At 43.7% G+C, this 12,160-nt stretch overlaps 1 protein-coding gene across 1 annotated transcript in view; it reads right to left on the bottom strand.

Annotated features, from left to right (window-relative positions):
* PARM1 (prostate androgen-regulated mucin-like protein 1) overlaps positions 1-11,532 on the bottom strand; it is a 120,846-nt gene extending 109,314 nt beyond the window's left edge. The window contains exon 1 of the mRNA XM_068232940.1: positions 11,226-11,532. Within this exon, the coding sequence (XP_068089041.1) occupies positions 11,226-11,289 (64 nt within the window). The 5' untranslated portion in view covers positions 11,290-11,532. The remainder of the gene's footprint in view (positions 1-11,225) is intronic.
* Positions 11,533-12,160: the final 628 nt, after the last annotated feature.

Below are 12,160 nucleotides of genomic sequence, written 5' to 3'. Positions count from 1 at the left end.
GTAGCTCTTCCCATAAATTGGTTGTGACCAATGCTGTATTCAGCACCAAGTTCAGAGTGATTGACAGGTGAATATAGATGGTTTACCGGTAGGATCCGTGGATCCAGGTCAGTGCACTACCCTGAGATACATCCATTACCCTATTACATGCAAATCACAGGAACTACCTTTATAGAAGGAAATAAATTGCTGCAGTGGAAGATAAGTGGTGACCTATATACAGTATTTACAGTGAAGGTGTCATCGACTAGAGCTAGTTTCACTCTATCAAAAATAGAGCTTCGTCAGGAAAATAACAACACAGTGTATACAAAATAATAGTCCCCCCACCACACATAAACCCACAGCAATATAGCCCAAGTCAGAGCCCTTGCATTACTCTCACTATTATTCCCACGATGCACAGGCCTCCGAGTTCACCCAAACAAATCCCATTTCATTTTCAAACTGATGTTCTCCTTCTCAGTTGTATCATGTATTTCCAATCAATAAGGTGCAGTCACCACTTGTGAGAACACATCAATCTCCTTGATTAAAGACAGTTCTAAATAATTTGTACTTGTTTGTAAGAAGTGTTACTCCCTGCGTTTCTGTGCCTCTGGGGAGATATTATTTACTTCAGCGCTTCCGCAAAGCTCTGATGGGATTATTAGGAAAAACAACCACAAGGGAAAGGCATGTGTCTCAGATGTACAGTCTTCTGTCTTTGATGGTGGAGTTTTAATAGTCACCCAAAAAAGAAGTAAAGACTTCTGCAGCACTCAACTCCACACATGTGGGAAAAGGGTTTACACTGTTCTTCCCACAGGGAGGGGAAATTATAGATTATGCATGACACATGAAATGTATGTTAGAATGAAGCCTCTTTCCCTACTGTTCTACATGATCAGCGAGGTAGACTGAGATAATCTTTCATCAGGATGCAATAGTTTACTCTGTAAGCATTAGATCTCTTCACATTAGTGAACTGCTTGGGGAAAATGGGACATTGCTTTTGAGTCCAATTATGAGTGGATATTGCATAACACATTTATCTCATCATTTCCCAATTCACACTCCAGACAGGGTTATGCTCTCAATTGCAGCAACCTGAACTATTTATTTAAAGTGACTTTGTAATGAGAGAGACAGCAATACAAGTGGCCATATTTGTTCTCTTAACGTGAACCTGAAGTGAGGAAATTCACTTCAGGTTAGATACTTATCTGTGTAGAGCAGAGGTCCCCAAACTTTTGCAGTCAAGGGCCGGGTCAACATACTTCAGACTGCTGGGGGGCTGGAACATACATAAAGTGATGTTGAAAAACATGACATTGAATCTAGGTATTGATTCCCGCAATCATGCCCGGAGGAGATCTCCCAGCAGCAGCCATTCAGTCATGCGGCGCCCAAAGAACGTCTTTGTGCACCAGACAGTGAAGAATACCCAGATGGACAGCAGAGTCACCTGATGCAGAACTGGATTGGAAGCCAGCAAATGACTGCTTGCTGGCTTCTACAGTATGTGCATGGGTGGTGCCAGCACTGCTATGCTATATGCGGGGCGCAGATGTTTAAAGTTGCAATAGGCCACATCTATAAGTTATATATTTTGTGTGTGGGGGCCAGTGAAAAAGTCTCGGGCCACATTCCCGTAGTTTGAGGACCACTGGAGTAGAGGGAAGGCTCCGGATAGCGTGAAGCCTTCCCGGTCCTTGGTCTGTCTCATCGTCCCAGCACCATCCCCGTTTGAAGTTATTTGACCTGCTAGGTCAAATACTTATTTGGCACTCCTTGGGCAGATTTCGCAAGTACTTGCGTCCCAGAGTTCTTCCAAAGACAAGTGTGCACAAGTGAGTCCGGGATCACGCATATGCCGTACGGATGTGCCTGCCTTTGGAAGCAATCGGGGATGCAAGCACTTCTGAAGGCTGCCCGAGGCATACTGAGGACAACAGCCAGTCACACAGCTTCAACGGTGGACGGCCCTGGAATCAGGGCCGGTTTAAGCAACAATGGGGCCCCAGGGCAAAATAAACCTAGGGCCCCCCCCCCCCAACAGATACCCCGGAACAAAAATCGGCATTAGGGGACCTTTTTTGCAGCTGGTATAGTCAGGGTGTGAAGTCCCAATCGGTCGGAGCTCCACATTCTGGCTATCCCAGGCAGAATTTTTTTTTTTTAAATTCCCACACTCTAAACATAAAAAAAATTGGAAAAGTAGGAAAAAATGCCAGGGATCTTCATACAGCCATATTGCGGCTGTATAGCGATCCCTGGCCAAAGCGCTGCGGCTGCGTATAGACCCCTGGAAACCCAGTCAGGAAATGTATTGCTCTTTCTTTTGATGCATGTAAAATTACACTACCGTTACGCTTGCTACTAAAAGTGACATTTACCGCATTTAAAACTATACTTTTTTCCTTCTAAACTTTAAAATCGATTTTCTCAAAAACTATAAAGTCTTTTTGAAAAATAGTTTTTTCCTCTTATTCCTAATGATCTCCTTAACATATCCTGCAAATTTAGGGTTTCTAGCATTTAAGGTGGATTTGCTATAAACCATTAAAGTCGGCAGGTTTTTAAATGTGTTTTTTTTTCCTTTGAAACTTTAAAATTGATTTTCTCAAAAACTATAAGGCCGATTTGAAAAATTTTTTTTCCCTCTTGTAGCCACTGGGGGCCCCTACAAGCTCTGGGGCCCTGGGGCAGCTGCCTCCTTTGCCTTAATGATAGCGCCGGCCCTGCCTGGAATGATGGGACAGACAGAAGACGGGGAAGGCTCTAGGGTATCCAGAGCCTGACCTCTACATAGGTATGTATCTAAAGGTTTGCTTTAAACAATACCAGTTGCCTGGCTGTCCTGCTGTGTTACCAGTAGTGTCTGAATTACACACTTGAAACAAGCATGAGTTTAGAGTGGTCAGACTTTAGACAAAGCTCCAGAAGCAGGTGGTTTCCGGGCTTGGCGCTGATGCGTAAGGGCAATTAGGGGTACTGTTAGCTGTCTCTTTAAAGGACTTCCGATGTGAAAATAAAAATCTATGTTTTAGTCACCTGGGGCTACTTCCAGCCCCAAGCAGCAGTCTCGGTCCTCCTCCATGTCCCTGCTGGCCGCCCGCAATGATGGCGACCCGCCGGCATGGTCGGCTCTTCTGCGCCTGCGTGTCCAAGTCATCTGGCGCATACTGCGCCCACACACAACTACTGCGCAGGTGCAGTACACGCCAGATGACATGGACACCTGGGCACGAGGGTCCACGCAGACGCAGAAGAGCCGACCCCGCTGGCGGGTCGACATTATTGCAGGTGGCCAGTGGGGATACAGAGGAGGACCGGGGCTGCGGTGAGAGACTGAGACTGCTGCTAGGGGCTGGAAGAAGCCCCAGGTGAATAAAACATAGATTTTTATTTTATTTATTGGTGTTGGTTGGAGTTTTTTTCTCAGCCACACCAGTTGGGCTCTTCTGTGCATGCATGGAGGGAACTCGCATGCACAGAAGACCCCAACTGGTGCAGCTGAGCCAGATTACCGGTACCAATAGGCGGAGAATGGAGCATGGCTGTGGAGTTGGAGTCAAGGAGTCTGAGTAATTTTGGAGTCGCAGTTGGAGTCGGTGGTTTCATAAACCGAGGAGTCGGGAGTCGGATGATTTTTGTACAAAATCCACAGCCCTGGTAAGTATTAGACTCAGGGGACTTGAGGAGTCGGAACCATTTTGGGTACCTGGAGTCGGAGTTGGTGGTTTCATGAGGAGTCGGAGTTGGAGTCAGATGATTTTTTATACAGACTCCACAGCCCTGGAATAGAGGAACTTGGAAGGAAGGCGAGGGACTCAGCTGTGCTTATGGGGCTGGAGGAAGCCCCGGGTAAGTATTAAATGTTTCTTTATTCTCATCTCAGGTACACTTTAAAGTACTCCTGAACTGATGATAATTAAAAAAAACATAACTCACCTACTCCAGGTTACCCTTGCTGTATTTTCCATCCCATCAGCTCTCTTGTTCCACCGAAGTGTCCTCTCGTAAATGCCGGTATTTTCACAGCAATGGTGTGCCATTACAGTAGGTAAGCAATAGTGCTCCCCCTAACCCCCAACGACATACTGCATTACAAATCCCCCTTATAGGGAGGTTCATTGTAAAAAAAAAAAAAAAGGGCGATGGGTGCTCAGTGCACTTTCATATCTTCACTGGGTTTATTTAGTGCAGTATATTACAGCTGTCTGTCATTAGTCCATTCTGATCCGATGAATAGACTGAAATCTGATTGAACCTTGACTTGTTTTTAACTATATCAGTAAGAACAATGAATGTAAAGAACTAGTGAAAAAGTACATTTTAAAAACAGAGACCTGCACCCACCAATAAGGGAGTGTTGGCAAACAGAAAGTTTTATGTGCATAATGTCAGCCAATAAATGCGATGCTTTGTCACAGCTTCCTTGAAACTAACTTTCATTTACTGATTCACAGTACAGCATACTGCAGGTCAGGCAGACACCTGCTGACATGTTCCAGCTCTGTAACAACTCACTAACAAGGAGACAACACTGACAAGCTATTTTTAGACATCTTCAGTAAAGTGACTGTGGGGCTCTTAAAAGAAGCAATGTTAGCATGACGTATATAAGAGGTGTTTTGCTGCTATCACTTGTTATTTCTGACACTGCCATTGACCTAATGAAACAGGCTTGACCCGCAAAACACGTAGTCTTCTGTGTATAATAAATAACGTTTGAAATACCAAGCTTGTGGTCTTTGGAGGAGGTAAGTCACTACCCCTTGTCCTTTTTGAATCCTTCTTTGGTGCCTACTTTTACCTGTTTTTAGTCACCCATCCAGGTGGTGCTAGGAGAGTACTTTATAGTTTCCCTTGCATTCCTGGAACGGGACGACCTACTGACCCCTGTGTGAAAGGGCTTGTGTTCCACATCAGCCTTCTACTTGTTTGTCCCTTATGGTGCCCATACACGATACAATAAAAACGGTCGATTTTCCCATTTATTTGATCTAAATGATCGAATCAAATGAAAGTTGAAAATGGTTTTTTTTCGGATCAAGAAATTCGAACGATTATTCCGTTTTTTCGAGAAAAATATGATCGGACATGCTGGAAAAATCTTTATATTCGATCTAGCGGAATAATCAAACTAAATTATTTAATAGAAAAAAAATAAAAAATTGTACCATGTATGGGCACCATTAGGCAACCCAACTTATTGAGTACTGGTTTTACTTCACTCTTGCCACATTGACTAAACGTTTGGCTCCCTTCCTTTGCATAACCTATGCAATGCCATTTCTCACTGGCTAAACCAGGGTTTCTCAACCAGGGTTCCCTGGAGCCCCAGGGTTCCTTGAGGACATTGCAGGGGTTCCTTAGTATTTCTCCCTATGGTGAGAATGACCTCAGTTGGTGGGGCGAAAAAATACCTTGGCTCCTCTATAAAAAGAAGGGCTAAATTGGGGATCAGTATAATAAGGAGCACAGTAAAACAAACAGTGTGAGTCCTGGAACCCACTAGAGCGTTTTTTGAGCAATTAGGGAGTGCTTTCCAACGCTCTGCCAATGTAAATGGATGGGACAGATTCCACTACAGCAATTGCGATTAAGGAAATCACGATCGCAGGACATGCAGCATTTTGGGAGCGTTTCCATTCTAATGAATTGTATACAAGCAGGGAAATCGCTCCCAAAATGCTATTACAAATCGCTAGCTATTGCGATAGCGTTTTGTGCTTTCTAGTGGGTTCCAGGCCTGATAGAGAGGCAGTATAATAAAGAGCCCTATTATTTGGATTTACATATGCGAACACACATAAGTGTATATTTACCACTTAGCAACCCTTGCCACGCTTATCTACGCCCCTTTAAAATTCACCTGGGGCACAGGGGCGTAGATAGGCATCTCCTGTTTGTTTTCCCGCTGTGAGCGTGGTAGAGAAGTGGTTAAAAAAGGTTGCAAATATTTATTTATTTATTTATCTAATATGTCACAGGACTTGTGAGACGCCTGATCCTAGTCAAGAAACCAACACAACTGAGCAGTCAGATTTCATGTGGGCAAATGAAAATTTTCACATGCTTGCATGTTCCACTTTACTAAATGGCACTTTTTGAAGCTGTCTCTCAGCCTGGCTTCTTGAGCAGACACACTGTGTAGACAGTACGTCATAGAATGGTGGACACTGCTACATAAGGGTTGCTGAGACTCTTGAGTTGCATCTAATTATAATGTGGGGCAGATCTGTCATGGGGTGAAGCACAAAGAGGGTGCAGGGATTCCAGCTCCATATGGAAAGAATGGAATGCTGTCAGTGGATGACTACAAACAGAATAAGGTTGGAAATTTGAGGACTGCAGGAGGAAGTCGGGAGCTGCTGTCAATGAAAGCTGCTGCATATGGAAGAGGGGGCAAAAAAGGGTATCTACTCATGGAAACTAGACATTCACAAAGGATTGGGTCACATGGGGGCTGCTGTATATGAAAAGGGAGTATTCTGGACAAGCAAGACAACTGTAGTGGGAACACAAAATACACCTCTGGACCCAAGATAGCTCAATCCGTACAAGAAGAGCTTTTGCCAGTGCCAATCCTACAGGCAGGTACACCACACAATGCAATATATTGAGCTGTAGAAGGAAGACAGAAGCTGCTGTAGATAAAAGGAGATTAAAGGTACGAATGGAATTGGTCGACATGGCAGCACAAAGCAGCTAGCTTAGTGTGGGGCAAAACATTATCCGGCTCTGCTTTCATTATAATTTAAAGTTAAGATCCATTTGTATTAGGGGCCCACAATAGAATTCTGAACACTGCATTAGCCAACATAATAGCTACCATAACCGTCTACTACAGTTTGGAACTTACGATTAAAAAACTGTAGTGGCAAACTTAATCTTTGATGACGTTGTGGTCACATAACTGTTCTGCTAAACACAGTCTGACACTGTGGATGGCTGATCATGTAAACGTAGTTGAGAGCTTGGAGCAGGAAGTCAATGAATGTTGGAATTCACCTATCCATACACAAGCAAGTCAGACCAACACTGAACTGAAAAACACAACCGGCCAGATGCAACCAGTACGCTGAATCACTGCATAGAATAGGAATCCTCCTGCTATCCAGAGGGGCATAGTTTTGACTGTACAAGGTGTACAATTGATTGCAGCTATGGAGATCAAGACACATACCATAATCCACCTTCATTTATTCAGAAGCTAGTGGGAGCATTTGCCTGTGCTACAGTCTTTGTGATTAAGAGCTGTAACTGGAAATAAAACTTATACAGATATTCCACTCAAAATGAAGATATCTGCAAGGCCATAATCTTTGTCTGTTCATTACAGTGGCTGAAATTCTGCTTTAAAGAGGCAGCTGGCACTATGCTTATCCATAAAGTAGGGTATCAAACAAAATTAGCCTCCAGAGACACACAGTAAACACAGACCGGCTTGCTCCACACTTGTCCAGTTGCAGATCGAATCAGTTTCAAATGGATCAGTTTTTCTAAAAACCGATGCAAAACTGATCAGTTTTTCAAATTGTTGTCCTTTTGTAGCATACGTTTCCAGTCCGTTTAAACGTATGTCCTTTCTTCATGTGTGTTTCTATTGAGATGATGTTGAGGGAAGGAGCAGGCAGTAGGCAATCCGTTTATCCCTCTCTTTTGTGTGCAAAAGTTATCTGTCTAGAGGAAGATCCGTTTTTGTGTAGCCTTTCACTACCCCTCCGTGTATCCGGGGTCCGTGAAAATCCTGCAAATCCGGACTCTCCGTTCAGTTTTTCAAAACGGATCCCACGGATCTGTTTTTTAAAGTGTGTGAAGATGGGCGTTATTTTAAGCATTGGTATCTTTTGCTCCGGTTTTGATCAAGGCCAAAAAGCAGAGCCATGGATATGTTTTTTAAACAAGTGTGAACCGACACTAATGTAACAAAAGAGCTGTGTAACTAATGCCTAGGCACTGGAACAGGAAGTACAGGGATTTAACCAGCTGGGACCCAGACAGATATAAAAAAAAACATATAGAAGGGTTAACTTTGCCCCTTTTCACTAAAAAAAATACCCTTATTGCTATTTGTGTCACACTTCAGCAGATTTCTGGCTGCTTCCTGTCCTAATGCCCTTAGCCTTTAGTGATATAAGCAGCTATGGAGTTTATCGAATTCAGGAGAGTTAATTCAGATGTCTCTGCTACATAATTATAATTTTGCTCTCAGCTGATGTTTGACCTTTTTTACAACTATTTGTGCAGTTTATCATGTACTTATACATGAGCAGAATATATTACATAGCCACATAGAAGTGAATGGAGAGGAAAGAACAGTGTTTCTATGGGAGCCAGCAATACTACATCTATTGGCAATGTCTTATTAAAGTGTACCTGAATGGACGGCAGAATTTCTAAAGTTTACCATGGACAGAGCCATGTACGCCCACAGCCAGCGGTATCCTTCTCCCCCTCCTGTTCTGCCCTATTCTTCCTTATTTCATCAGCGCATATAGTTTGTGATAGACAAAGACACCAGAGGAGCATAGATTGCGCTGACTGATGTTTCCACTTATGGTGGCCACTAATGAAACAATCTAACAAATTATTGTTTATGAACAATTATTCGTATGACCGATCGGAAGTGAATGTGTGGGACCACTAATGGACAACAATTTCCTAACCAATCCGTTCAGATTGATTGGATCAATCCGATTGGACTGGTTTCATGAATCTGATCGGATTAGTGGTCCCAAATGTTCATTTCTGATGGTTAATAAGAATAATCATGCGTTAACACTTTGGTGAACAGTGCATTATTGTAATGCACTGCTGCAAGCATTTTTATTCGAATGTAGTGCTCTCGATTCAGGCTTGCTTCACATTACAATGCAAAAAAATTGTCTTTTTTGGTGGATTGTAACGATCATAAAAACCAACAGTTGAATGTATCCATTGTTTTAACAGGATTAATTTACACTTATCATTCCACAACAGATCTGTTGTGGTAACAGCAATGCAGAAATCTGACTTGTATGAGGTTTACCGATAGTGGATGTGTTTCCCACAGATTCTGTTGTGAAAACATATTTACTGTATTCTGGACTCCAGTCAGGCAAAATGCATCTTTGAAACAGAAATCGCACTGATCACTCCGGGTGGCCATAGGTGACCCGCCTCGATGTGAACTATTAGTGTCAGTGAATGGGAACAGCATCACAGCAGACAGCAACGCAGGTGCCATATGCTGCGATACAAACTTGGCCACCTGGGTTGCACAGGAAAACATGGGCAGAGAGTTACCTCATGGAATGAGCATATCCAGGAGGAGTAATTCCCTGATAGGTCTAGATTAAGATGAGCACGTCTGGAATGACAGTCAGGTCTATTAAGTCTTTGACACATATAAATGTGTAATAAATAGTAAAAAAGAGGGAATACAAGGGTAATGCTGTCTTTAACCTTGCACTGCTCTGTGTATGAGGGCATATTTCCTTTAGTAAGTTTAAAGTGAGCCTAAAGTGACCCATAAAAAAAGTTAGATGAAGAGTGAAGCCCCCCACCATTGCAGTGCACAGACCCTCTGAACAAATCCAACAAGGGTTTGTCAGATATGTTCTGGTGGCCACGCACCCCACCATGTACAAGTGCAGCCGTACTGTGCCTGTGTGATTATGGCTATAGCTGTGCAGTAGGCCGAAATCACTAGTCCACCAGTGGCTCCATGCTACTGCATTGGCACAGCTGTACTCGCACAGTACAGCCATGCTCACACATGAAGAGGTGTGCTGCTGCAAACTTTTAGGGGGTCCCAGTGTTCCAACAAAATTGCTTACATCGTCAAAATAACCTACATTCCCATAATTTTTCTGTCAAATTGTCCTACCTCATTAAACCATACATGACACTGACTTACCTGTCTCCTACTCTCACACTATCTTTTCCTTGTCTAACACCACCACCCTCCTAGTGCCTAACAATAACTCTCCTCCTAATGCCTAATACTAACCTACCACTTTTAGTGCCTAACACTAATATCCCCCTTCTAGTGCCTAAAACTAACCTCTTCCACCTAATGTCTAACACTAACTTAAAGAAAATCTGTATTGACTGGGGGATACTTTTCTCTGGAGGGGAAAGCCTCTGGATCCTAACAAGGCTTCCCCCAACCTCCGGTGTCCCGGCAATCCAGCACTGTGTCCCCCCGAACATCCTCGAGGTAAATATTTACCTACCGCGATTCTGCGCAGGCGCACTAGTGTCTCTTTGTTCAGGTTAAGCCAGAAATAGCCGAATCCGCTCATATCCGCTCTACTGCGCAGGTGCAAAGGACTCGCGCCTGCGCAGTAGAGCGGATACGATCGGGTTCGGCTAATTCCGCCTTACCCGAATGAACAGTCGCTAGTGCATCTGCACAGGATCGCGGTAGGTAAATATTACTCGCGCAGGCGCACCCTTGTCAGCCTTTGTTTACTGACTTTTGGCTGAGCCAGCGCTGGATTACCCCAGGCTACGGAGGAGGGGGAAGCCTAATTGGGACCCTGAGGCTTCTTCCTCCGGAGGGAAGTATCCCGCAGAGGTTTTTTATTTATTAGTACAGAGTCTCTTTAACCTCTTTTTCCTATGCTTGTATGCTGGTTTGATGCGTAGACTGGTAAGTTGGGGCACTGTGGGCTGGTTCAACAGGTAGGTTAGTAAGTTAGAGCACCGACAGGAATGGTGGTCTCAAGGAGAATGTGAGAACCCTCTGAAGGAACCAAAAGCTTTCTTCTTCGGTAAGTATCTACTTCTTCAAGTGTATCTTAAAATACACTGCTGTGGAATATCTTGGTGCCTTCTAAATGTTAAAACAGTAATAATAATCATAGTTATAACATACAACACCACATAGTGGATCTGTATGAATCCTCTACATACCTAGCAGCAATAAATTGCAGCCTACCTAATAAAACCAGCGCAAGTACAAAACGAGCAATTAACTGTAAAATAAGCCCAGTTTGAAATGAAATACTCGTCCTCCTGCCATTCACACTGCATAGTTAATGAGGTCTCCATCTATCCATCCACGTGTGTAAATTCCCCTCTACAAGCACATGGAAGGCAGGCTGACAGCAGAGCTCGGTGGGGAATGACAGATCATCGAGAGTGACACAATACAATCGCAAGCCACCTGTTCTCTCCACTCTCACCCCAGACAGCAGCAGCAGCAACAAGTTAGCACAAAGCAGGAAGTTGGAGAAGCACATTACCTGGTACAAGCAACAAGCACGCAATCACAGCTGCCTGGATCATCAGCCCATGATATACACCCATCCTGCTGCTATTATTCCCTGGCTTCCACAAATGACGAGCGATGAGGATCTAATCCCAGTTGAACGCGATCCTGTAAAAGGCTAGAGACAGAGCAGACGTCCTGAATGAGAGCGCCTGTGGCCGCATGAGGAGGAGCAGGTGTATGAGCGAGGGTTAGATGACAGCGTTTATTATGCAGCCTCTAGTCTACTTTCCACACGCTTCCTCCTTCCAGCTGTCTTGGCACTCCTGTAGGAGAGACAGACTGCGCCTTCCACGCCTCTCCTCTGCAGCCTGCTACTAGAGTCACTCATGTGGGTGACAGTGACAGTGACCACACGGCGACCTCTGCTGGCCACTGTGCTGTAGTGTCCTGCTCGGCTCAGTCTGTCGCAAGTTTCGTTTCTTGAAAGAAAAGTGTTCATGGATCGAGGAGAATCAGAAACATAGGCTATCATATTGGTGTCTACAGGAGGATTATATCATAGATAACAAACTCAGTAAACCTAACCAATATATTATATTACCAGCTATAGTAAAGAGAAATAAATATTTCACATTTAAATCATAAGCCAGTTGTATTATAGAAACCGTTTCTGTGGAAATAAATAACAAGCACTGGCCATTTCCTAAGAAATAAACTGAAGTTTTATTATGATGCACATGATGAAAAAAAACGTAATTTGGGCACTTGGTAAAGCCGCTAGCAGTATATCAGTAAAATTATCAATATTCTACTATTTGGCATGGCTAAAGGTGGCCACACACCATACAATTTCTGATCCATGTTTTGTGAGGCCCGGTGCACACCAAAACCCGCTAGCAGATCCGCAAAATGCTAGCAGATTTTTAAACGCTTTTTTAAATTTTTCTGAGGCGTTTTGCTGGCGTT

The sequence above is a fragment of the Hyperolius riggenbachi genome, chromosome 1, assembly GCF_040937935.1.
Source record: "Hyperolius riggenbachi isolate aHypRig1 chromosome 1, aHypRig1.pri, whole genome shotgun sequence".
NCBI classification, from domain to species: Eukaryota; Metazoa; Chordata; class Amphibia; order Anura; family Hyperoliidae; genus Hyperolius; species Hyperolius riggenbachi.
The sequence above is the reverse complement of the archived record's forward strand: the minus strand, read 5'-3'. Positions and strand labels throughout refer to the sequence as shown.